At 38.4% G+C, this 27,977-nt stretch overlaps 1 protein-coding gene across 6 annotated transcripts in view; it reads left to right on the top strand.

The window, feature by feature from the left end:
- Positions 1–254: 254 nt before the first annotated feature.
- Positions 255–27,977, top strand: part of AKAP7 (A-kinase anchoring protein 7) — an 87,485-nt gene continuing 59,762 nt past the window's right edge. For 2 of the 6 annotated variants that reach the window (XM_051792610.1, XM_051792611.1), the window contains exons 1-6: positions 255–2,050; positions 7,268–7,411; positions 8,769–8,914; positions 13,584–13,720; positions 17,591–17,745; positions 27,856–27,968. In XM_051792610.1, coding sequence (XP_051648570.1) covers positions 1,873–2,050; positions 7,268–7,411; positions 8,769–8,914; positions 13,584–13,720; positions 17,591–17,745; positions 27,856–27,968 — 873 coding nt within the window. In that variant the 5' untranslated portion in view covers positions 255–1,872. Of the gene's footprint in view, positions 2,051–2,924; positions 2,986–7,267; positions 7,412–8,768; positions 8,915–13,583; positions 13,721–17,590; positions 17,746–27,855; positions 27,969–27,977 lie in introns of those variants that run through there. The other 4 variants (XM_051792609.1, XM_051792608.1, XM_051792614.1 and 1 more) reach the window with 4 other exon arrangements.

Below are 27,977 nucleotides of genomic sequence, written 5' to 3'. Positions count from 1 at the left end.
GATGGCAAACACATCTCAAAATGGATCAACAGTAATAAAATATTTCCGAACAGATTTTATCTCCCACAAAGGAAAAGCACAGAGGAGCCAAATACAGAAACTGGCCTCATTTTTCACTCTTCTTTCATTCAGCTTCTAACATCCAGCAGCCATGCTGCTTCCTCCCTATCATAACTACTCTATTTTATTTATTTGCTTTTGCCATCTGTGGACAACATAAGCATACTTTGTCTCAAACATTCTGACTGTTACACTGGAAAAGGTATGATTGGAAGACCACACGAGGAGGTGGGTCTGTTCTGCCCCAACTTCCTGCTCCACCTTGAAACTCGTGCTCAGTCCAACCCCTGGACTGACCTCCTTGAGAAGAGCTCAAAGGGCTGGCTGTACATATGTGAACAAAACGTTGAAAAGAACCCTTCTAGTTTACGTAAGAGACGTACACCAGGTTAACTGCAAAAAGAAGCAGGTTGGACCTTCTCATTTCTTTCTCTTTCGCTTTCTTTGTCTCACAACCCCAGCTTCAGAACATTCACACAGCAGGACCAATTCTTTGTTCACTGTGTCCCTTTTTTGTCTTTATTTCTCTCTCTCCTTGCTTTGCCTGGGAAAAGCATGGCTATCATATTCCACCACGTACTCCATACTGAACTGTGTTGTGGGTGTGGGGAGCTTGAGGAAGTGTGTTGTGGCTTGTTAGCCAACACCTTTGAGAAGTGATGTTGTGGTTCGTGAGACAGCACCTGTGAGTAGTTTGTTGTGTGAGCTGTGAACTTATTGAAGTGTACTGTACAAAACTAAGGGCTTAGCCTTCACTCTTGTGGAAGAGCATTGTAAGAATTTAAGGGCTTGTTCACTTGTTACCCAACACTTCTTGAGTCTATAGAGTGGGCTGGTGGTTGGAGTTATGGCAACTGTACTATAAAACATTGGAGTTCCCTGTCTTTGTTCAGCCCGATGAGAATTTACAATGAATGTCACCCCCCTACCAATGGGTCGTGACACCATCCCTATTGTCTTTAAATATGAAAGTAGGAATCTTTATATGAATATATACAATCTGCTCCCTCAGATCTGGTCTACATGGTCAGGCCAATTTGCAAAAGTACCAAGCGACATTTAGCTTGGCTTCTCCCGGAGAATGCCATGACAGGATTTGGCTTCCAAGAGGCACCAAATCTTTATTTAAGCAGGAAAGGAGCGTCTCCCCTTTCTCCCCTTCTTTTAAGCGATCTTAAAACACCCATTCACGACATTCCCTCAGAGAAGCAGCCTCTCCTGAACACCCCTGAGGTCCATTCCCGACAGGAGATCACAGCCAGAGCAGAGCCCTTAGTGCCAGCGGTCAAAGGACTCGGGGCTGCGCGAAGGGTCGTGTAAAGAAAGGAGTTTAAAGCACATTTAGAGCAAGACTGTCTATTCTCCCCCAGGTGGTAGCTAATTAATGTTAATTACTGCTCTGCAGCCCTAAGCTACAGCCGGTTGTTTTGGGGAGACGCCAGCCCAAAGCACTCCCGTTAGCTGCGGACCTCCAGCGGGACGAGGGCTGGGGCAGCCACTTCTCGTTCAGGTACCGAGTGAAAGCAAGGCGTGAAACGCGGATCTCCCATTCCAGGACACGGGGTTCACCGTGAGCGAGGCGGCCCCGCCGAACACTACCGCAGCCGAGCGCACGGGGGAAGACGACAGGGGAATGAAGGTGCAGCCGCCCCCCATCCCCATCATGCCCAGCGCGGAGAGTGCCGGGAACTGTAGTTCCACGGGCGCACGGCCCCCTTCCTCCTCTGCTTCCCCGAGGGCCGCGGCGGCTCCGCCAGACCCGCTGCGGTCTCGCGGCTTCCCAGCGGGCAGACCCGCTCGCCTCAGCCGGGCATGCAGCCGCTGCTGCTGCGGCTTCTCCCCGCGCTCTGCCCGGCGCGGCCGGCGGCGGCCCGCGCCCTGCTCGCCCGGCGGGCTGTGCCCGCGCTCCCCATGGCGCTGCGGCCGGCGGCGGGAGAGGGACGGGCCGGGGGCGATGCCTCCCGAGCAGCCGGCGCGACCCGGGAGCACGGTGAGAGGCTGCGGGGCGGGGAGAGAGGCCAGGCGCTTGCGAGGCCCCGCGATCGCCCGCAGCCGGCGGGGGAGGCAGTGGCGGGGCCTCGCAGGCGCCTGCGTGCGGGTGGCGGTGGGGTGTAGGGGAAAACTTCACAACTTGATTGTGCGCTGTTGCTAAAAGCTCTTCCTTGCCTTCCCTGCACGGTCCTCAGGCTTGCCAGGCAGTGTAGCAGCCGACCTGGCTGAATACTAAACCCATCATTTTTCCCCCCCAAATTTTTATTATTATTCTTTTCTTTGTTCCCTAACTGTAAACGCTAGTACCAGCACCGGAGGTTCAAAATATCGCTACACTCAACCATCTGTTTCTACAGAAACTCTTAGTTAAACTGTTGCCAAAGTAATTTTTTATTAAAAATATTAATGCAAAGCAGCGAATGGAAGTTCAGCAAGAGTCAAAGGAGCCTCAACCCTCTTGCCATCAGGCAGAAACAGGTCCCTGCTTGGAGAGGTAGAAGAATCCCCTCCCGGCATCCCTCTCCCTCCCAGGTGTCCTTGCAGAACAGGTTTGTGTCCCTGGATCTCAAGGGTCAAGCAGATGACAGTGTAAAAGAAAGTCTGTGCGTGGGGTCTCCCCGATCAACATAGTCAACCAGATGGATCACAAATGCAGGTATTAAGAAAAAAAGAAGGGTAGTTGTAGTCCCCACTTATGAGGGGACCTAACAGCCCTATATGCTGACCAGGCCCATCCCACAGGGAAGTCTGCTGCCTCCCTGGGGCCCGGGTAAGGGATATTACCAGGAGACTCCCTGGACAAATTTGTCCCACTGACTACTATCCACTGCTGGTTGTCCAGGTCAGCAGCGATGAGGTTGATGAGAGAAGTACCAGGATAATCAAAAGGACTTCAAGCTGCTGGATCATCTGGTTGAAGAGACAGGAGTACAGGTGGTAGTCTCGATTCCTTTGGTAGCAGGGATGAATGCTGAAAGGAACAGGAAACCCCATGTGATCAACAAGTGGCTTAAAGATGGGTACCATCAATGGAATTTTGTTTTTTTTGATCATGGGCGGTTATACAGCACCACACCTGCTGGAGACAGATGGGGTTCACCTGTCTAATAGGGCAAAAGGATTCTAGACCATGAGTTGGCAGGGCTGATTGAGAGGGTTTGAAGAGGAAAAGGGGTGAGACCAGGCTCACAAGAGATGAGATTGAGGGTGGCATGCCAGAGTTAGGGGCAAAATTGGTAGCCCAGCTGAAGTGCATCTACACCAATACATGCAGTATGGGTAACAAACAGGAGGAGCTGGGGACCATCATGCAGCAGGAAAGCTCTGATGTAGTCGCCATCACGGAAATGTGGTGGGATGATTTGTATGACTGGAATGCTGCAGTGGATGGTTATAAGCTCTTCAGAAGGGACAGGCAAGGAAGGAGAGGTGGTGGAGTGGCTAGGGAGTCTTTTGACTGTATAGAGTTCAAGGATAGTGACAGTAGGGTTGAGTGAAAATCAGGGGGAAGGGTAGTAAGCTATATATCCTGGTGGGAGTCTGTTGCAGATGACCCAACTAGGATGAAGAAGCAGATGGAGTATCCTATAAGTGGCTGGCTGATGTTTCACAATCACCAGCTCTTGTTCTTGTAGGAGACTTTAACCCACCAGATGTCTGCTGGAAACTCAACACAGCAGAGAGGAGGTAGTGTAGGAGGTTCCAGGAGTGCGTGGAAGACAACTTCCTGACACAGCTCATAAGCAAGCCTACCGGGTGGGGCTTGTTAGACCTGCTGTTTACAAGCAGAGAAGGACTGGTGGGAGATGTGGTGGTCGGAGGGTGTCTTGGGCACAGCGACCATGAAATGATGATGATGGAGTTTTCAATACTTGGTGAAGTAAGGAGTGGCATCAACACAATCTCTAACCTGTACTTCTGGAGAGTGAACTTTGGCCCATTTAGGACACTGATTTGGAGAGTCCCTTGGGAAGCAGCCCTTAAAAAAAATGGGGCCCAGGAAGGCTGCACATACTTTAAGAAAGAAATCTTGAAGGCGCAGGAGCAGGCTGTCCCTATGTGCTGAAAGAAGAGGTGGTGGGAAAGAAGAAGACTTGCGTGGCTGACCAGGGAGCTTTTACAGGAACTCAAAAAAAAAAAGAGGGTGTATCACCTTTGGAAAAAGTGGCAGGCGACACACAAAGTCTTTAATGATATTGTTTGGTCATGTAGAGAGAAAATCAGAGAGCCAAAAGCTCAGAAGTTAATCTGGCTACTTCTCTAAAGGATAGTAAAAAGTGGTTTTATAAGTAGATTAATAACAGAAGGAGGGCCAAGGAAAACCTCCATTTCTTATTGAATATGGAGGGGAATATAGTCGCCAAAGATGAGAAAAAGACTGAGGTACCTACACCTTCTTTGCTTCAGTCTTCAACAGCAAGACTGGTTATCCCCAGGACAGCTGGCCCCTTGAGCTGGTAGACAGGGACAGGGAACAGAATAGATGCCCTGTAACCCAGGAGGAAGGAGTTAGTGACCTGCTGTGCCACTTAGATACTCACAAGTCTATGGGCTTGAATGGGATCCATCCTAGGGTGATGAGGGATCTGGCAGAAGAGCTCACCAGCCTCTCTCCAGCATTTATCATCAGTCTTGGCTCAGCGGGGAGTCCCAGATGACTGGAGGTTGGCCAGTATGACTCCCATCCACAAGAAGGGCCAGAAAGAGGATCTGGGAAACTACAGGCTGGTCAGTGTGACCTCAGTGCCTGGCAAGGTTATGGAACAGATCACCCTAAGTGCAATCACACAACACCTACAGGACAACCAAGGGATCAGACCCAACCAGCAGGGGTTTAGGAAGGGCAGGTCCCGTCTGACCAACCTGATCTCCTTTTATGACCAGGTGATGCACCTGGTGGATGAGGGAAAGGCTGTGGATGTGTCTACCTGGACTTAATCAAAGCCTTTGACACTGTCTCCCATGCCATGCTTCTGGAAAAGCTGTTTTATTGCTCCTTATTTTTCTGTTCTCCCCTTTATGAGCTAGGTGTATCATGATTTTTTTTGTCTGCTGTAACAGATGACAAATGCTGATGAAGATGATCAGCCACTTGAACAAATACAAATAAGGGAATAATGTATACACCTGTTCATCTATGAAATTCAGGCTAATAAAATTAAGCATGCAATTAAGAAAAAAGAATTTATTCTGTAACAGCTTGGTGGTCAAGGAGTTCCTGTGGAAGCTTGTTTTGTTACTCTAGGTCTCAGATTATCAACATCATGTCAAGAATTTTGAAAAACCTTCTTTTCAGGTTGTTTTAGTGTCTAGAACGCAATTCTTTAATTAGTATTTCTAAAAAAGTGAGGGAGCTTTTTTTGCTAGAGGCACAACCTGTATAATTTAGACACAGTGCCTGTTCAGTTCAGCTAACTGATGTGAGAAGGGGCATTGTTAATTACTAGCTGTGCCTTTACTATTGTGAGCAGGCAGAATTTTTCAAAGTGGCACAAGTATGTTGCTTTTTGAGCAGACAGAGCAAAGGAAACCTGTAATCTGCAATATACACACCTCAGATTCATGTGAATCCTTGTTCTGTAGCTGATGCTGCCTTAACAAATCCCTTTGTTCCCAGCTGGTTAAGATTGTGCATTTCTGAATCTTGTTGCCAACTTTTCTGCCCCAGACTGACCTACTTGTTTGTCAGCTTCATGCACCTCCGTCTTGTCCTTCACTTTGAGATCTCTTTGAATCCAGGGTTGTTGTTTTTGCATGCTTGTGGATCAGCAGCAACAATCTGTTTTGTTTGAGCTTTACTTTAATCTAAATGTTAAGTAATAATTTTATTATTGTTTTAACATCTGTTTGTTATGCATACCTCTTTAGTGTCTACAGGGGGAATAAGCAACAAATCTAAATACTTTGTTTCCTTTGAATAGCCTCGGGGATAAAGTTAGGTATCAGGCTACAACCACAGAGTGATTTATACCTCCCTACTTTAGCCTGGAGTGAATTAGCATTTAATCATGTTGTACTTTTACTTATCTTCCCTAGCATAAAGTGATATGTGCGAAAAACATTCCACAGGGCGATAATCACCCACATTGTGTCCGTAATATTGATTTTATACATGTATAGCCTTGCATGCCAAAAGAACATAATATGCACTTTTACTTCTGAATTTTCCTCTTGGGCCATATTTGGGCTATCTGCACTGGTCATAAAAGGAGCTTTGAAAGTGCATTGTCTGTAGTAATGAGCTGACCTGGAATAAACTGCATTTCTGACATAAGGCTTCTTCCACTACAGTAATCCCATTGTAGAGTTGTCCCAAAAGAGTATTGCTGGGTGCCTGGTTATATGCACATTGTTTGCTGCTACAGAAGATTTTACATTTTGTTTCTTTTAAGGTATAACTTAATATGCCAATATTAGAGTTTACTGATACAGAAACATGAAGCAGACATAGAGAAATGACTCATGCTTAGCTGGTACCCTGGGGAAAAAGACTTTTTAAAAAACTTGTTAGTGGAGATTATTCTGTCTTTGTGGTATTACTCTGAGATAGAGCTTCATGTGTATCTTGTTACCTGCAAGATGTGTTTTGATTTATATTGGTTCCTTCTTTAGCTTGAATACTAAAAGTTAGTTCTTTGAATGACAGGTTCGGTTCATTGCTATCCAAAACATTCTATACTGTGTGGGAGATGCAGGAATAGAATAATCATCTCATTCCTGAATGTTGTAGTCAGCTGAGAACCCTTTGTTTTATGTGAAATGGTAGGATTCCCTTCCTGCTTCTCCATGCCTCATTTTCAGTGTGTTTATAGTGGAATTAATTTGCCAATATTTGTCTGCTCTGAGTTTCATATGCCATTACTGTTGTCTAAAATAAACTTTATATGTTGTCTGAAGACTTTTTTTTTTTGTTTATGCTCAGTTATAAGCATTCTTTTCGCATGTAATTGCATTTACTTGGAACCAAACAAAACCTTAAGTTATTAAAATATAGAAGGCTGAACTCTCCTTTTTTGCTATTCCACATAAAATGTTAAAGTATTTTTACTGATCTGTTGACGAGGAAGAAGAATAGGATCCTTAAGGGGGTTATATGTCAATATTTATTTGCTGATAATTAGAGAAATGTATACTTGGTATGTTGCTTGTGTATAATGTCTCTTAGCTGTTTATATTAAAAAATAAGACCCAGTGTGTTATTTTAAATATATTACAGATGGGCTTGAAAATGTACAGCAAAAGAAAATCCTCCAGGAGAATAAGACACAACAGAGAGAAGAGCCATGTGCTTCCGATTCAGTAGACTCTCTAATGGCAGAAATGCCATTTCTTGACACAGATATCGACGATGAATGTGTTAGTAAGTACATTAAACGGAAGTAATGTGAACGTATAGACATGTCATACACTCAGTTCTTGGTCCTCCCTGTTTGCATGTGTGAAGGGTTGACCTTGGCTAGGTGCCAGGTGCCCACCAAGCTGTTCTGTCACTCCCTTTCCCTGCCAGAGAGGCGAGACAGAATAAGATGGAAGATGACTCATGGGTTGCAATAAGGCAGTTTCCTAAAGCAAAAGTGAAAGTTTGCACATGTACAAGCAAAGAGGAAAATAACAAGGTTTCTTCTCTACTTTCTGTTAGCAAGTGGTGTTTGGCTACTTCCTGGGAAACAGGGCTTCAGCACATGTAGCGGTTTCTCAGCAGGCAAACGTTGTAAATATTGAATGCCCTCCCCTTCCTCCTCCTTTCCTTAGCTCTTATATCTGAGCTGATGTCATATGGTATGGAATTATCCCTTTGGTTAGTTTGGGTCAGCTGGCCTGGTTGTGTCCCTCCCAGGGTCTTGCCCTCTTTTGAGTGGGGGAGGAATGTTGAGACACAGTGCTGGTGCTGTGCCAGCACTGCTCAGCAGTAGCCAAAACACTGCTATGTTATCAACACACTTCTAGCTACCAATGCAAAGCACACTTCTAGCTACCAATGCAAAGCACGGCACTGTGAGGGCTGCTGTGGGGAAATGAACTCCGGCTCAGCCAGACCCAATACAGGACGTAAAAGTGGGCTGTGCACATGGAACTGTCTCCCTGCAAACAGGTTTCAGGCCATAGCCTATCTTACTAGTATTCAGTCCTGCAAGTACTTGAGCATATGAAAAATTCACCCTTTTGTTATGCTTTGGAGCAATGAGTCACAGAACGAAGACATTTCATATGTCAATTTACATTACTGTATATGAGCTTCTAAAGTGATGGCTTTTATGAGCTGTCTTTCAATATATGTATTCCCAGCATGGGGCTAGAAGTACACCTCTAATTGGACAGGGGGTGTCTGCAGCCTGGTCAGCTTATGGGTATGTATCAGGCCACGTGGTGGGAGAGGGTCTGTAAAGGCTCTGTAGTTAAAGTGTAGACAATTTGCAGGGCTATTGCAGTGCAGCCTACACTGACTAAATGAAACAGTAGTTTGGAAACCACATGTCTATGTTACCAGTTTCTAAGCCCTGCTTAGAGGTGTAGGCTGTTAGTTCAAGTATGGTACTCCACTTGTAGAACTACATTAATTCAAGTTGGAGTAGGATCCCAGTCAGACAGTTCAAAGCATGGGTAGATCTGATGAGTGGGAAGAATTGCTCCGGAGGTACAATTCCTGTTGGTGTGATATTAAGAGTGTCTTTGTTTTGATATGTCTGTATGCTGAAAGTAAATTTTTTTTTCTTCAGTGCATGCAACCTCTGAAATAAATATTAAAAAGAAAAGGAAGAGGACTACTGGAAGGGAAATTGAAGAAGGCATCGAGAGGAAGAAGAAAAAGAATAAACAGTATCAGCCGAATTATTTCATTTCTCTTCCAATTACTAATCCACAGGTGATATTCTTTGTTATACTAATTTGGTATAACCAGAATTACTTTGTTTATAAAAAGAACAGTGTTTGATATTGTGCCAAACAATTTTTTTCAGGCATTTTTAAAGGAACATTAGCAGCCTATTCAAAGAGTAACTTTAGGTAACATTTTTGTGAATAAAATTGCTTATCTGGAAAAGACTAGAGGAAAAATATTTCTCTTTTTATTCAATTTGTCAGGCTTATGGATTTCACATTATTTTGACTAAAGCTGGCTGAAATTTCCCCTCTGTGCTATTACAGTATTGCTTATTTTGTTGTTCACTTAGAATAAGAGACATTCCTATTTAATTTGGTAAAAAAATCTCTAGCAATATTTTTAGCTTTCTTTATATTTGGATCAATTGCTCTTTTAGCGTTGCAGTTTACAGCTTAACATTTTCCAGTAAAATTGATCATCTTATTTAAAATTCAAACAACTGTTGTTTTAGTTAGATGTTGTTCAAATGGATTCAAGAAGAGCAGAGAGCTCTTTAAGAAAATGTATTTTCTTGCAGTTAGCATGAGTCATCTCATGTAGGCAGTAAATGAGAATGATTTTTTTTTTATATGCTACTTGTTATCTCTGGTATGTCTTTGATACCTTATGTGTCTGAAACAAGGAAAGTAGGCGCATTATGTTTAAAAAGTTGAACCCAGCAGTTTAATGTCATTTACAAATTTAGTTGTTTTTTTAATATCAGGAACTATCTCAGTCGAATTTTGAATTGTCCTACATCTGTACTATCTGTTCTTTAAGAAGGTAAAAGAAGATTAGGAGAATATGAAATGAAAATAAACCAAAGTAGGTTTGAAAATTAAAGTGCAGTCTTTGATTCTTCAAAACTTATTATGTGAATAAAAGATTGTAAGGGCTGGGTTTGTAGGATTCAGGATACCCTGATATGAATATTGTGGGATACCTTTTGTGCCATCTTATTCTGAAATATCTTTTCTGTCTGTTCTATGACTTAACAAGTGCAAGAATAATGTAGGGGTTATATAAGCTGATAATTGAGAATTCCTGCTTGTGATTGTTATTATGTTTAAGGGCTGATTGGAAAGGTCTTATCTGTGCATGCTTTTTTATATGTCATGTATTTTAGTCATGTATCATTTATAAAGGTAAAGAAACAACTCTCTAAATTAAATCTCAGAGCATTTGGAAATTCCAGGACTTTGCTAGAAGGTTTTGTTTATACTTGCCTTAGAGGTACAGTCGTTCTGAAAGTAAAAAATACACGTTGAAATTTGTATAGGCAACATTAGCCAAAACTGAGACACCTGGTTCCTTGATAGCCAGAGGGAATCTGGCAATTACTGGTAGTTATTTCAGTTAGTAATGGGAGACCTTTATTTTTTTGAAGATCTGATTTTGTTCCAGTGAAGTATTTTAGGCATTAGTACTCTTCCTTCATGTTTTATGTAGTAATTTAAGGTTTACACAGAGAGACATTTTTTAATAAAGGATATTTCTGAAACATTTAATGAACTGTTCCTCTTGGAAATTAAACAGTTTTCTTGTTTGAATTTTAATTATGTTTTGAATCTTCAGAAATAAAAGGTGTCATTCCATTAATTTTGAATTTATATTGAACTTTGTGTTATTACTTGTGCAAAAATAGTTAAATGGACGATGATCATTGTATCTTTTCCTGTTCATTTGTTGGTTTGTTTTTTTTTTTTAAGTTATGACTTACATGGTGTGTTATCACTTGGGAGGTTAGCCTTTCCAAGTTATCGAGTCGTGACTATAATTATAATTAATCTGTTAGATCTTTAAAGCTTACAGTCTTTATATTTACTTACTAATAGTATCCTTACATTAAGCAAAGCTGTGTTATTCTATCACTGTTGTGAATAACATATTTCAAGTAATGGGAGAGGGGACTTTGAAATCAGTATTTGAGGCCTTTTTTTTGAGCATTTTTTAAAAAAATTCGGTGGGGGGAACTGATATAATCTACCTTCAAACATTTCTTTTAATTAAGTTAGGAAATCTTAAGTAAAAATAGTTAGCATGATAGCAGGTTTAATAGCAATTTAAAGTTTTTATTTATGCAGTGGGTCATAACAGCGTTAGAAGAGTCCTAGTTTGCTTAATTAAAATTCAGTACACTCAAATGTTAATTGCACCTTAGATTTATTAGAGAAAACAAATCTGAAGTTATAATATACATTGTGATGGCACATCTGTTGTGTTACATTTTGATCAGATAACTTCTGAGAAAACATCTTAAAAAGAAATTTCTGAAATTCAGAAAAATGTACTTGAATTTTATTATTTTTTTCTTTCCAAATAGTGTTGATTATGTAGAGCATTGTCACTCAGCCAGAGAGAAAGAACATGCTCAGTCTTCTTTTTATTTTACCCATGTCCAAAAAGCAAGTTTTTTCATACTTTCCTCATAGGTTCAGAAATAGCTTCTCTCTGGAACTGCCGACTGGCCATCTTTGGACTTAACCCTGTTCCAAAGCCATGTTATTCATTAGGTTTTTATTTAGCTTGGTTTCTAATGCAGTTTATACAGGTGTGATCCTATCCTGGGTTTTTGTGTGTTTTCAACCTGTTGTCCAGTTTTGGACAGAAAAATTGACATCTCAGAGGTACTAATTTCATACAATGTTTTGTGCAATTGGTGCTTGCATAAAAGAGCAAGCCTTGAAAGAACTTGCTTGTGCAGAAGACTGTAGTGTGTGTGTGGCAATTGCCTGTTGTTCCATACCTGCCAGCTGACAAATGAGTCTCTGCATGTTTGTCAACCAGTCAACCCCTTGTAGATGGAGATAAGCCAACATGTGTTGCTTCTTGCCCAAGCCAGAACTGAACTATATGAGGGAGCTGCAGGTAGTTTAGGACATGAGCAGGAAGGGACCTGGAAATACTACTGAAGGAAACTATGTGGATAAGGGGATGTGGGGTATTGGCTGCTAATGTAAATGCTGAATAACATTGATCTCTTTCAGAGCTAGGATGGTTTTTACTGCTATGAGAACACAATTCCACATCTGTCTTCTGTGTTTTTTCCTTTGCCAGCTCACAGGAGCAAATGAAATTTAGAAACAATAGTTGAAAATGAAATAAAAGTGTAATTAATATCATAGTCTATTTAGTTTTTGAATTTTGTTTCTTTTTTTCTTTACCAAGATATCTGCATTTACTTTAGTTTATAAACTGAAATAATTATTCAGTCAATACATCATAATTATTGGGGATTCCACTTACCAGTTCTTTGCCTAAATGTGGGTTAAATTTTTCCTGTATCTGAGACGATAAAAGTGCTGTTTATCCAGGATAAGGCCAATTCTGACATATGAAGGAAGATTGTCATATTAAAATATGATTTATGATAAAATGTTGGTGGAATTTTCTTCGTATGTCTTACACTGTCTAAGACACATGGTTTTGCAGATGCCATATCACCTTTTCTGGCAAGTGGCTTTTATCTTCTCTTCCCTAACCTCCCTAGAATTAGTGCCTTTGAGTTATAATTTAGTTATATTTTTATTACACTACTAGGTATCTATGGCACATTAGGTAAAATTCCTGCATGGCAAAACTCATCTTAAGAAATTTGGTCAGAAAAATACTGAACACTCCCATTAGATTGTTTTTTTTTTCCAGGAACTTTATGTTTTCCTTAGATTAACAGAGCTACCAAAATATCTCAAGGCTTTTTTTTTTATTTTTAACCTGAGAGCTACTTGTGCCGATTTTATAGAAGTCAGTATATACTTGTGAAGCATTCGCCATTTGGTTTCTTATAAATAAACAACAAAAAAAATCAAACTGAAGTTTTCTACATGCTTGTTTTAGACTTTATGCACCAAAACTGATTTGTCTGTAATGTCTTTGTTTACTGTGCTTTAAGAAATAACTCATTTTATCAGATGGTCAAGATTATTGTATTTGATTTAATTTTCACTAACATTTTCCAGAATTGTTGCAGGGTTTTGGTATTTTGTTTTTTAAATCACTACAATACAACTAGCATAATGTCAAGCACGGTAAACATTTTAGATACAATTTATAGAGTATCTATAACCATATAAATAATTTTCAATGACGAAAATGTAATTCCAATTTTAAAGAGAAAGGCCGACAGTGTTAGAACTGAATACATCTTGTATGGAAATTTGTTGAAATACATTTGAAGAGTATATAAATTATATCAGTCTATTGGACAGTATAATCAGAATTGCAAATCAGATATCGCTACATGTTATTTACTAAATATTCGTTTTTTGTATGTGCCCGATCCTACAAAGATCTCTTTGTTTTTCCAGGCACTTTTCTGCACATATCAACATACAAGTTTAGCAAAGTGGGCAGAGAAATTCCTTGAAGAAGCTTTTTATTGGTCTTACTGGCAGCATAAAACTGGATAATCTTAATCTCCTTCAGTAATTTGTCATACTTACAGAAGGAAACTCCTATTAATATGTGATGGGCAGTGTCCAGTCCCTCTATTCGTGCCCAGTTGGGGTTCACTCAGGTCATTTAGCACATCTTTGTCAGAGGATAAAACTTTCTTCTGCTAGAATGGTTTTTACATAAACGTTTGATTTCAGTTTGTCTGTTTTCTTGTTCACTTGCATGATGGGATACAGTAATTATAGTGGCTAACTGTTGTTTCTGTCTTTCTTCCCAGATTACTGTCAGTATTCAGGCTGTCCAAGATGCAATAATACAAAAGGATCAAAGGCTTTCCAAAGCAATGGTTCGCTCTGGCTCATTGCATGTCACCATGTTATTGATGCATTTATCCAATGAAGAAGAAATTAGCACGTAGGTATTTAGTGTTAAATTAAGTATATACTAGTATTTTTTCTGGATGTGTTCATAAAAAGAAGGGTTAACTGACACTTATTTTTTTTCAAAATGCAACACGAAATTACAGGGTTACGGAACATTTAATTCATGTTGGTTTTAAAATGCTAATATTATTATTAGCCATTTTCATAACTTATGGTGTGTCATGAGCTCTGAACAAAGTATGCATTTTTCCCTTGTGTTTTTCTTACTGTGTGCTGAACTTGGTATACACAAATCCCATGTTTGCTAAAGTAATTATTTTAATTGATATAGGGGACACTGAACTCACTAACATGGGAATTAAAAATCTATTTAAGTGCAGATTGCACATAAGAAAGTGAAAATCCAAAATAGAAGGAGGAGCCATTTAGTAGTCAAAGGCATACTTCTGATAAGTATGAGTATTCTGACTAAAAACATTTGACACACCTAAAGTAATGAGAGATCAAAATCAGTTATCTTGCTTGTTTTTCATGCTTGTTTCCTTGAATGCTATATCCTTGAGGCCTCTACTCTCCTGCGAAGATGCAAATCTGTCAGCATCTTTATCCCCAACCAGTCTGATCTAAAGGGAGAGAAACAGCCAGGAACAGAGAAAAGAAAGCAAGCAAAGGATACTACATCTGATGGATTCCCTCCCCTCTTCACATGCCTTTTGTTTCCAGGAGGAAGCACACAAGCTTTCTCCTGCCTAGTTCATGAGCAAACTGTGATAGCACCTGAAAATTAGTGAGAACAACCACCAACTGTTTATGCGAGATTTTATTTTGAAAGGGTTTGAAGTATGAACTTTTTAAAAAGGGAATGTGAAAACATATCTCAAAGGCAAGTGTGCCTCCTCACAAGTACTTTTTAGAGTCCAAAACTGTATACCAAAACAAATATTTTCAAACTCTGGATCTTCTGCTACTCTTTGAGCTCCTTCTCATCTTTCACTGTCTGACTGCCACTGAAGCACTGACTTACAGAGTTCTTCTCTGCCTCTCCCAGCAGAACTCTACAGTCCAGGCACTAAGGACTGTCCTCTAGTCAGCAGCAGCAGCTTCCTCAGAGATTCACCCCTTCCCTGGCCAGATGGCTCCTATAGGTTTCTAGCTCAGCTATCCTCAGGTATTCTAGATTGCATGTTCTTTTATATGGGATTTCTTTTTATTATCATAACTGAGGGGTTTTGTCTAATCTTTTGGGAGAGCTCAGAGTGTAAAGCTGACTTTTCCTTTCTTTGCTCCACCAATTTTTGATACCAGGTTAGTGGAAAAAACCAAGATCCAGCCTGCAAAAGATCTTGTGTGTAACGTAGGGGGGAAGTAGTCTCTCAAACAAAGCGTAGCTAGTCAACCCAGCATCTCAGAGTTCACAGATCCTTAGGTTTGGATCCATTAAGTTACTTAGATATCTACTGTTTTTCTACTGTGTTTGCACAATAGTGCCTCTGTCTATACAGAAATGAAATGTGTTGAATGCTATTTGAAGTCAAAATGCGTGATAAGAATGTGCTAAACATAACATTCAATTCGGCACAAAGCCCTTTGTATGGTATTTTAGTACATACAGCTTTCACCCTGAAAATGGAATATCTGTATTCTAGACCGCTCTTTCTAAGGGAATCCAGACCTGCAATTCCCATGTAAGCTTTCTAACCATTGACTGTGGTCTAGCCTTCATGAATACACTTTACATCTCTTTTTGTAGGACTGTATGAAACCAAGAATGTGAGATTTTGAAGCTAGGAAGCAAGCAAGCAAGCAAGAGTCATGACAGGATTCCCTTCAAGCAAAGGAGTTCTAATCTGTGCTAACTGTATGCATAGTCAGGTGCTAGAAATCAGGATGCCTGCCTTCGCAGTAAATATGAGATTAGCATGCCAAGTTTTTCTTGCTTGATTTCTGTCAAACATTTTGTGAATCTCACCTTTTCTTTACAAATAAGAGTGCTGAAAGAATTCAGTTTGGCTTTTTTTGCCAGATTTCTTTTTCTACCAAGTAATCAAAATTAAGAACTCAGAAATTTCTAAAAAGAAACTACATGAATTTTAAATGCTATAATATTTAAATTACAACAATATAGAAAGAAAACAAGCACTGCTCCTATAATTCTAGTTTGTATTCACTGGTAATATGCTGTTTAATTACTTTTTTTATTTCCTTTTTTCACTTTGAATCAAAATGCCTGTAACTTTTTGATATCTCTGTGAGTTAGTTGCACTGAGTGTAACTACTAGTTGGCTTAGTAAATACTACTACTTGGTATGGAATAACAAGAAAATAACACTGTTGTGTTTTTTTCTATTGACTTCAGTGGAACTGTTTCTCCTTGTGCATTATTCTTACAAAGCAATTGTTAGACAATATCAAGTGATTAATATAATACAAACCCCAAGATAGAGTGAGATGACAACTATTTTTCCAAATACTTTAGCATTTGCAAGGTTATGTATAAAAGAAAAAATAGAACTAAATCTTCAGTGCCACAGTGCTATACAGAAAATATAGTGCTCTGTTTGAATTGATCTTTCACAGAGCTCATCAGGTAGACTTGAGCTGGTGAGTGAGTTCAGCAGCCAACCCTACAGTATGGAAATATACATCTTTGTTCAGCTGAAGAACAGAGCTTTCCATGACTCTTTGTGTACCAGTTCTTATATGTACAAAATCTAGAGATGGATTTTAGATATGTGCATGATTCACAGCTTGAAAGCACACTGCAAGCTTTGACTCTGAAATATCTGTTCTTCAGTTTCATGTTGTTAAATAAATCTCTACATGATTATGTGCAGTAATCTGACAGGCTTAACCAGTATTAGATGGTGTTTTTGAAAGATCTTGAAATATAGCACATAGAGAAGACACTGGAACAGGCTTGTCCAACAGTGGTAAAAGGGTAGGTAAGTGACAGAGACTGTGCTCAGGGTAAAATATCATTGCCAAGGAACAAATAATGGCATTGTTGTTTAAAGTGGTTATACAGGAGCTAAAGCACTTCTAGATTGTAGATTAAAGCCCTATAAAAAGACCACAGCAGGACTCTTATCAATCAAGGATATTTTGTCCTGTAAGCAACCTCAATGTCTTTCTTAACCTGGCCTAGGTTTCAATTAATGCATAGTTCTCATCAAGAGTCCATCTTGTTAAACACAATGAAAACATGTGTAAAGCTGCTTGTAACTGTACAGGCTTAAATAATATAATGTAACTTACTGTAGAAATCATGATTATGGCTTTCGTCCAGCTAGGACAGAAAAAGTAAAATTACCTCTTTTGAGCGTTTTAAACCTATTACTGCCATCTAGCGTTTATAAAGTCTGCATTGGTTTAGGGAAAAGATGGAATTCAGTTTTGTTGAGTAGAGTTAAAAACTCTGAGCATGTGAGAGATCTCTTAGACAATACTAAGAATGTTTATGTGTTTTTTGTTTAGCATTTGACTCGCTTCAAGTTCAGGTCAAAACAATAATTTCATGTAATTATGTAATTGTACATACACTTGATGTGGCTAATTAAAATTATTATTAAAAGGTTACCAGGCTTGTACCTGTTACTTTAGTTATTGTGGGCATGCCTCAATTCTTACAGAAAGTAAGCATAAATTTAGATAGTACAGTTCTCAATTAGCTTAATTGTAGTTTCCATATAATTTTGTCATTGTATATGTAGTGTCACTGGCCACAGGTTTGATCCCCATATGGGCCGTTCACTTAAGGGTTGGACTTGATGATCCTTGTGAGTCCCTTAGAAAATAAATTGATACTGAAAAAAACTTTATTACATTTTTTGATATGATGATTAATAGCAATGTTAATAGTATAAATATATTTGACATAGATATTTTTCTTTCCTCTTGACAGAGCAGTTGATGCTCTTTCAGAGAGCAAAGTTTTTCTAGAAGATCTCCTGAGAGGAAAAAGAGTGGATTTGTCTTTTCAAGGAATTGATCACTTCAAAAATCAAGTTGGATTTGTGAAGTTGGTAGAAAATACAACTATACTTATGGAAATAGCAGGTACAATTTGTCAGTTTAATTTAAGTGCTTTGATGACTTTTAGATAACTGAGAATGAAGCACAAAGATAAGTTGTTGCTAATTTAGCCAATAATAATTTTACAGTGGTAAAGACTACGTAACGAATTTCCTAGCATGTTTGGCTTAGTTCAAAAGAATATTAATGAATTACAGACAGTACTGTCCTCTGATATCTTTATATTTCAATATTTAAAAACCAGGGTACAGATTTGTAGATGGGATGTAAAGACTCTATGCTACCTTGTTTTGGTCCAATTTTTTTATCTGCTTATGAGTCTATACTTAAACAATGCTGTTTACAGATATTTAATAAAAATTCTCAGAGAACAGTACTGTCTGTAATTCATTGTTGTCCTTTAAAACTATCCCAGCAATTCCAGCTATTCCCTGGAAAGACTCTTTAAAAGAGTTTTTCAGTATTGATGAATTATCTTTTGTGCTCTGAGGAATGTAAGGTCACACCATTTTTTAATAGTGCAATAACCCATATAGGACATTTTGCAGAGTAGCAAAGACTGCTGCTGTAGCACTACCTCTTTGCAGTCCAATACAGAGGAAAAATGAAAAAAAGTATTTATTAATAAAGTGTTTTCTGTAGCAATTCATTAGTTTCATTTCTGCAGTGCCTTTTGAAAACATTTAGTATTTTTTAACTGTTTTATAAACAGTTAGATAATTAATAAGCTGTATTCCCTTTCAGTACTTTTTGTGAGAGTAGGTGAATGGTTTCTGTTAGTGACAGTAACCTTTGATTTTGAGAAGTTAATAGTTAAGAACTCCAAAATTAATTAAGTTGGTAAACATGGAGAGACAAATATTTTTTAACTGTAGAAAATAAAGGAATTTGTTATGAGTGATTCTCTACACAGATTAGTGAACCAGGTTTTGGTCAGAATTAGACATGTAGAGATGAGATCGGAGGTCGACCTTGTTTTTCAGTTTGACAAGCCATCCTAGTAGACAAATTCATAGTACAGTTGAATTTAGCAAACAAGCAAACCTATGTTTTCTTTGTGAAGCATACCTACTGATACTCATTCGTGAGCTTCTTTGTATAAGCTTTCTTTGCTTATATTAGAACTACAGCTGTATTTTATTACCTTCTCCTAATACTGCTGTTTGTTAAAAATGTTTCTTATTTCAGTGCTTACATTTTCCAACATCATGGATAGTTTCTCGGCCTTAGGGCTGTCGTTCTGTGTGTACACTTATACAGCGATGTTTGTTTTTTCTGAATTCAGTTTTGAAAAAGGGTAGAGAGATGAACTTTACCAGAAGAAAATGGGAAAATAAATGAAAATGTTTAATGTGTATGTCTTCACTTTTAACGTTTCTTAAAGACTGTCATAAATGTAACTTTTGAATTGCTACTGATTTCAGAGTATCTTTTTGTGCCTTCTTGAAATGCTAATATTCCTTCTCTGAAGGTAACCTGTAATTCATGAAAGTAAATTCAATTTTTGTATTGATGCTTGTGCCAGAAAAAAAGTAATTTAGCTCTGTAATTGTGTAACAACATTATAGAGGTATATTTCAATTACGTATGAAATCAGTGGAAAGGCCAGGTATGACTAAGAAAAAAACTAATACATTAAGTAGCTTCTATGTATGTGTTTATCGTATTAAATTGCAAAGAATTTTATGTAAAAATAATGATCTAAATAGGTAATTTATTATTACACAGATGTCCTTCAGGGCAGTGCAGTTTGGAATATGAAATAATACTAAACAAAAGAATCCATGTGAACTCCTTAGAACCGATGAGGTAAACAAGAGAGTCTTTAGAATTCTCCCACTCCTCCAAGCATATCACATGTATAATTCCTTCAGTGTAAGAGTACAGGTAGTGAGCTAATTACAAGACAGTTTAATTTGCATGCAATGTTTACAAAACATTAGCAGACAATTCTCTAAGGGCCAAACCTACTGCAGGTGCTGCATTCTGGTGAAAAGACCACATACTTTCTGGGCTGTACTTGACACATTAAATATACCTTCTGATATAAAGAATCATATTAGCAGAAATTTGCTGTTGAGTTTTTCTTTAATACATTTAATATATTAATTCAAAATAGGCTGTATGTCAAGTTATTTCTGTTCTGTGGATAGTAAACTGAATATACAATTTTAGAGAGACAGCTACAAGAGAGAATATTGGAAACTCTTTTCTGCTGGGCTGCTGTTGTGAGGATCTGTGTGAAGACTGCTATCAGCTCTTAGTATATACTGCTGTGAGGCCATATATGTTTGACAGATTTACCTGTCACAAGTTTATTCTGGTTCCTAGTCCAGCTTACCTGTGTTATAACTTGTGTCCCTTGAAAACTGCTATTTTAAAGCTGATACTGGCAGAAAGACATGAAAAATACCAGTATTTCCTGCAGGATCCTAATCATTCTGTTGTGGTCCATAGAACAGTAAAAAGAGATCACTTATGCAGCTGGTTTGATTTTTTACAAAACCTCAGTTTAGTTTATTAAAGAACTACTGTTTTGCTACTTAAAGATTATGTGTGGTTTCTGCTATGCTCTAAAGTGAATTTTGACTTCATGTGTTATTTTGTGTTGTACATGAATGTTGAAGGAGAAATAGTGATAACACAAGCAATAGAAAATACATTAAGTTAAATTAGTTGCTTGTAGGAGCCCATTTAGTTCCATAAGTTATATGGGAAATTGTTCAATAGTAATAACATCTGAATGTGGTAAGAGCATGCCTGCTAATACCAGTGTAAATCTAAGTTTGCCAGAGACAAAAGTCCAGGAAAAGGAGAGCTAGTGTGAGTTAAAATACATTAGCATAATTTAATTATCTACCAGGAACAGTGCTGAAGTGTACTGACAGAAATTTGAGGAGTATTTTAGTCACTCTTTGTCCAAGTCTCTTTAGAAATGCTGTGCTATCACTGACATATGCTCTTACAGGACTTTTTAAAAAACTCTTTATTTCCTTAATTTAATGCTTTGCTACACTACAGAATATTTGAAGGACTGTTGTGGTTTAATTCCAGCTGTCACCTAAGCCCCACACAGCCACTTGCTCATGCTTCCCTGGTGGGATGGGGGAGAGAATCTGAATAGTAAAAGTGAGAAAATTTGTGGGTTGAGATAAAGACTGTTTAGTAGGTAAAGCAAAAGCTACACACTCAAGCAATAAATTAAGGAATTCATTCACCACTTCCCAGCTACAGGCAGGTGTTCAGCCATCTCCAGGAAAGCAGGGCTCCATCATGCATTATGGGGACTCAGGAAGACAAGTGCCGTTACTCTGAACATCTCCCCCTTCCTTCTTCTTCCCCCAGCTCTAAATGTGCTGAGTATGACATCATATGGTATGGAATATTCTGTTGTTCAGCTGGGGTCAGCTGCCCTGGCTGTGTCCCCTCCCAGCTCCTTGTGCTGGGGTGGGGTGAGAGGCAGAAAAGGCCTTGTCTCTGTGCAAGTGCTGCTCAGCAGTAACTGGAATATCCCTGTGCTATCAACCCTCTGTTCAGCACAAATACAAAACACAGTCCCATACTAGCTACTGTGAAGAAGATTAACTTTACCCAAGCCAAAACCACCACAAGTACTAAGTGAATTTGGAAAAAGTAATGAATTGTTTGGCTTCAATATTAATTTTGATAATTATATTGTAAATGCCATTTGAAGGTGATAGAAGTGAATAAGTGTATCCTGTTTTTTACCTGCAGGATTTGCAGATTTTGATTTTATGGATTAATGATACATGTTATTGTCTGACCATGAGAGGGAGCTTCTATTTCATGAGCAGAAAAGTTACTCTTCTGTTTCTACATAAAAATATTTCTTTGCTTTTGGTCCTTTGTTTTTATGAAATGTTGATTTGTTGGCTTGAATATTTTAATAAGAGTTAGGACCATACTAAACTGGCACGCAGTACACCTTAGTCATTTCCTTTAACTTCAGTTTTATATGAATGACATTTAGTTTAATCTCACTAAATTGATTTCCCAACAGTCCACAACAGAGAGAGAAATGGAAAGCGGGTCATACTGCCCATCTTCTTCTCTAGGTACATTACAGCTTTACTTGGGCATAAGCTTACACTGCCACCGTACCAAAGCAATCCAACCCCTTCTGTTGTGCTGAGGAACTGTGCAGCCACATGGTCAATTCAACTGTGGTTAAATTAACATTTTTACCTTTGCCAGCTAATTTTTAACTTGTTCACTTTCTCAGTGCAGTTTACTGTGTAGCTACATGATTGTCAGCACAAAAGATAGGAGCAGTGGCAGGCATGGGGCTGGAGAGGAACGGTGTATTTTGACAAGGATAGTACTTCATGAGCTTCTTTAAAGATTACAAAACCACATGTTTAGCATCTATTTTAGGGTGAATTACATTGCCTTGACTATAGACAGCCCAGGGAAATAGTTTAATTCAGTTAATTTAGTTTACTTTAGTTGTAGATGGCTGAAGCTAAGATAAATGAATTTTGCATTTTGTCAGTTATTCTTAAGTCATTTAACGTGATGAAAAAATTGGGAACTCAAAGCTATTGTAATTTTCCATTAAAACAATTGATTTGCACAAAGTGAACAAAAAGCTACTAGTCCAAATTGCTAACAGTTACATTGAAAATGTACTGCTGTGACAGGTTTTCTTCTCGTCCATGTGCCATTGGTTATAGTTCTTACTAATGTGTTTAGCAGAACTCTACTGGGCTGTGTAGAAACTTGATTCATCCACAGCAAGAAGAGAAGCATGCTCCAAAGCTGGAAGTGGCAATGTTCTGCAGTCTCAAGAATATTATTATGTCATTAAATACATATATGCTGTATTCTGTGTTTAAGATAACCAGCAGAAAAAAATCCTAAGGATTCTTTTGTTGATTTCATTACAAGAACCAAGACACCTTCCTGCTGATAGCACTTACTTACATAAAGGACTGGTTTCAACAGACCTAAGCATCATTCATGCCTTTTGCTTCCTGCATGCAACCTTTTCTAATTCAGCTTTGCGTTACATGACAGTTTCCTTTGTTTTAGGCCCCATGACTAAACAAATACCAACAACAGGAGCAAACATTTTAGTGAAAATGAACACTCACTATTCCTTAGTATAAAACCAGTTAGTTTTATGAGTTTGTACTTCCAATGGGTAAATTAGTAAATACAGTTTGCTCTGGAGCCTGACATTTGATCAGTTGCATGAGAATACTAAGTGCTGTGCTCTTGCCAAATCTCTTAGTTCACCTTTTTTGCGTGTCATGTGCCAAGCAGAAGAGGATAAAGCAGATATGGAAGAGCAGTAGGCTGGGACAGGGGCCTGGCTTTGGCACGCTGGATTGCAGTGACTCTCCCACCCTTTGGCTCTACTGCTCTTCACCCATAATTTTAAGATTTTTATTAAGACTGTGGGAGGAGTCAAAAAGATTTTTTTCAGTTTGCTAAGAAAAATGTGATTTGACTGTATATTGGTATTTTCAGCAGGATACCAGGAGGGCAGACACAAGAATAAGGGTTTATTAGAAGGGAAGTCAGGGTAGCAGGAATAAGTAGAGGATCTGTTTGTAAGACAAGGAGAAATTAAATCTTGGGGGAGGATTTTTGCATTTACTGATCCAATGAATGAGCACATCTTTCTTCTATATACCTGTGTGGCGATGGAGAGAAACAGAACAAAGTGCACATACTCCTGGTGTGTGTTTGAAGTAACAGTGTAGCTCACTGATATATGATAGTGCTATGGTACAGTGACAGCTCACTGTAGAAAAGCCTAACTAATATATAACCAAGTAGTAGTGGAAAAACTGTTGGGAAATTGGCTTGACTCTGGTTTACCTTTTGGCACATCTCTTAAAAAAACCTAAGAATTTAATAATTTTAATATGCTTTAAACTGGTAGTTATCACTGTAAGTTATCTATGCTCAACTTTTCTTCAGTTCCAAGTGTAAAGTTGAAAAAATTTTCAATGAAGAGACAGAATACTCTTTCTAAATTTTAAGGCTTTTAATTGAAGGAACAGGGTTTAGAAAGCAGAAATTAATAGTCTGGAAGAAAACATACATATATAGCAATTTTCGATATCTAATGAAATCTTGGAATAGAAGATGGCTATTTCTATTATGGAATATGGCTCAATATGCAATTTTTCATTGAATCATTCTGTATTGATCTAGCTGTTGAATTTTTGAGCCTTTCCAGTATATAGTGGTTCTGAGTAAGCTTCATATGTCAAATTTCCATTCTAATTATGGGGAAAGAGTTGTCTAATGGATTCAGCTGCATCCAGTATAAGAGAGGCAGATTACATTCAGTAATTCTGGCATTTTAAAAATAAGGTACAAAATGGTATTGTAGAGTACTTCAAAGTACATGAAAGATAGTCTGAAAGCTGTCCAAAAATTTGTTCCAGGAAGTCACTGAGCTTGTAAAAATAGCTTTAATGTTTCTAGGGTATACTTTGAAGCTGCAAACATTGGTCAGCCTGAGGCTACTAAAGGAAAACAGATCTTGTTTGATTTTTCAGTCTAGGTAGTAATGATAATGTCTGGAGAAAAGATGGGAGGTCCTCATTTGTTAAGACCCATGGACATGGTCTGTCTATGTTTCTTGTCAATGGCCTCTAATTTGTTTCAGTTCAGGCAATACCCATCATAAACTTTAACTTTTGTGTATTTGCTGGTCTACAAATCCACTTCTATGCTGTCCCACAAACCTGCAACTTTGTCTTGCCCACAGCATCCATGTGTCCTTCCCAGTTTTTTTTTAATCCCTTCTTGTAGCCACTTCTTCAAAGAGCTGTGTGGATATTAATGACATTACATTATCTTTTAACCTTCCTGTGCTCTCAGGAAAACACTTCTGTTTCTTTTTTCCCCTGCATCTATTCAGATTTCTGTCTATTTTCATTATTTTTGAAGAAGAAAACATTTTGCTAATTATGTTTGTAAGTCACCTTAACCAGTAAAATGTCATGTTTTCCATACATGTCTAATTCTGAAAAACTGGGGCTATCTGTACTACCAGCAAGTGTGCCCAATGTCTTGAGCCTGTGATGTTTAATATGTCTGTGCCCTGGCAAAGCTGTGGGAGAAGTCTGATGACCAAGAGAATGTGTATGGACACACACACACACACACGTAAATCTGTTACACTTAAAACTGCAGTCTCTCTCTGAAGTTGTTTTCTCTCCTCTGACCCGGCTTCTCATTATGTTTTTTTCTTGATAAGAATTGCCAGGTACGAAAGAAAGAGGAATTTGGAAAGATAAATAGAGCAGATATCAAACAAAGCTATTTAGCACAAAAGGAAGATGATCAGGCCACAGGGTTGCTCTGTTCAGCAGTGTAAAGTGTAGATGCCCAGCTGTCCCACCCAATGTCCCACACACTCACAGTGCCGTATGGTCGATCTGCCCTGTTGAGAACCCCGGGCTTACAGTCTTGTGATCAGATGCACATTGGCAAGCCTCTGTTCTGATACTAAGCTCTTACTGGAGTTAGGACACCCAGAGAGGTGCAAATCTTCACCAGTACAGATCCTGACTGCAGAGTGGGAGATAAGACTGCACGGCATAAGATGTGATGACGGAAAAAACCTGGAGCTTTTAGAGGGGAAAAAAAGACTGTCCACAAGACTGAGTCAGAATATCACAGGGCAGTGTAAACCTGATTTTGATAAGACTTGCCCTTTGCTGGAACATCAAAGTCAATAGGTCCCCAAATGATGCAGTTCAGAGAACCAAACACAGGAACCAGAAAATGGCTTTATTACAGATAATTTCAGTTTTAAATAACTGTAACATTTTATTAACTTTCTAACATCAGAAAATAAGCAGGCTGCTGGATGCATGGAAATACACACACACCATAACTAAATCAACTTATTTGAACTTCCATATCTCATTTTGAAAAAAGCAGCAAATGGGTATTTGTATTCTTCTGCTTTGATATGTTAATCATTATTCAGCAGCATTTGTGTGCACAGCTGCACAGTAGCTTAGTGGGGATTCAGTATAAATTTAGAAATGTTTCCTGCAGACAAAATTCAAAATAAGAGAAGTGGGTAGGCTGTACTTGTCTATAGATACACAGCTATAGCTATAGGTATATAGTTAATCTATAGCTACAGATATGTAGCTGTATAGATTTAGATACCCAGATGTATTTATCTATATAGCAGTTATGCTTGTATATACATACATGGGATGAGAGAGAGAGAGGGAAAATATGGACACAAACTGGAACGGAGGAGGGTTGCTCTGACTATTACAAAACATTTTTTCTCTGTGAAGGTGACCAACCACTGGCAAAGGTTGCCCATGGAGGTTGTGAAGTCTCCATCCTTGGAGATATAAAAACCCATCCAGACATAGTCCTGGACAGCCTGTTCTAGGTGGCTCTGCTTTAGCTGGGAGGTTGGTCCAGATGACCTCAGGAAGTCCCTTCCCACCTCAACCATTGTGTTATTTTCAGCATTCACCATAGTAATAGGATCCCTATTGCCATTGTGTAAAAGTTACAAAGGTTTTAATCAGGTGGTCCTTTCAGCATCCTGTGAGTTAGAATAAGAAGTTGGACTAATTCTTTTTTGTAAAATGTATCAGCATCTTATAGGTGGGAAGTGAAGGCTGAAAGAAAGCTTTCAAGTGGGCCGGTTCATTGATTTCCTTGGCTTTTTTAGAAATTCCAACTTTTGCATAGACTATGGAGCCTGAGGTTATAAATCATAGGCAACAGAGAAAGAGAAGTGAATTTTGATCTCCAGGTCCCAAGTGAATACTCTGAGCTGCTTCTAGAACTTTTATGTTGCAAAGTAATGCATAAACTTGTAAAATAACCTCTTAAATGTAATTTCAAAGCAGCTCACTTAAATAAGCAAAAAATTGTAGGAGTAAGGACTCTGGAATGAACATGTTACAGGAGAGTGAACTGGCAGACTTATGCTAGATAGCTTTATATGCCTATATTCTTCTTCCTTGGACCTTCCCTATATTTTTTTTAAGCCAGCTGTGCTGTTCACTTCCCAGTGTAATGCTGTTTCTGTCAGGTGGGAGAATAAAGCACTGTTGAACTATCAAGCCCAAAAATAATACACTTAAATGAAAATACACAGTTATGGTAAGCTTTGATTAAATTTATGTGATAGGATTATTTTTCCCATTTTAATTTCAGTTTGGTAGTATGAGTCAGCTAGACCTACAGCAAGTGAAAAACTGAAAGTTGTATTTGCAAAGAAAAAAAAAATTTTTCAGTTTTTCTGATTTCAGTAATAGAAATATTCTACTTAACGGTATTATTTTTGTCACAGGTTTAATCAATTTTATCTAAACCTGTTTTCAAAATTGTTACAGAAATTTTTCACATGCAGTATTTTAGCTAAAGGCAACATGGAACATAATTCAACAGTTATACTGAAATTTATTTCCAAGAAATTAAATATTATATTGGGCAGATAAATTGGGAAATAAATAGTAAAGTAGGTCAGTGTTGCAGAGCTGCTTTGGCTTGGACTGTAGACAGATCAAAGTGTACATTAAAAATAGGAAATTAGTTTAGAAGGCAACAGTGAAGCTTAAAAACTCAAATAAAAAATCATCAGCATACCTGATATGTTTTCCAATTCTGGCATGTAAATCCAGGGCCACACTTAGAGCTTTCACTTTCAAATTTCCTTTGGTCTGAGTGGGAGATTACCCAAATACAGAATAATGTTTTTGAAGAAAGACAATTCTGTCACATACTTAGAGTTTTTGTAAAGTTTCCAAAACTTTAGTGAGAGCGATTCTTGAACAAGACTAATGTTGAATTCTTATTTTGATAGTAAAAACAGACAGCTCTTTTGGACCAAAAAAATGGACAGCATTCTAATTGCTTTTATTTTAGTAAAGCTAAATTTGTGACCTGCATTAACTGCAAATGTAAGACCATTTTCACATGAAATAATATATACCTTTGAAAAAATATGTACCTTTGAAGTTAATTAGAAATCTTCCTGTCTTTAGTACTCATCATCTCGTTTCTTCCATGTGAAGCAACTGTGACTCAAATTACAGTTGAAAGCACATTTTTAAGCATTCTATTAGGTAATATCTTTGTACCTCTACACTCTTCTCCCCCCCTCAGAGACTATGAAGAAGATATTTCAAGAAAAGGGGATCTTGGCAGGAGAAGAAAGAGCTTTTAAACCACATCTGACCTTCATGAAGTTGTCAAAATCAATGGAGCTACGTAAGCAGGTGAGCTCA

This window comes from Manacus candei, unplaced genomic scaffold, assembly GCF_025592945.1.
Source record: "Manacus candei isolate 608988 ecotype Guabito, Panama unplaced genomic scaffold, ASM2559294v1 h1tg000034l, whole genome shotgun sequence".
NCBI classification, from domain to species: Eukaryota; Metazoa; Chordata; class Aves; order Passeriformes; family Pipridae; genus Manacus; species Manacus candei.
Note: the sequence above shows the minus strand (reverse complement) of the source record. Positions and strands in the feature narration are given on the sequence as shown.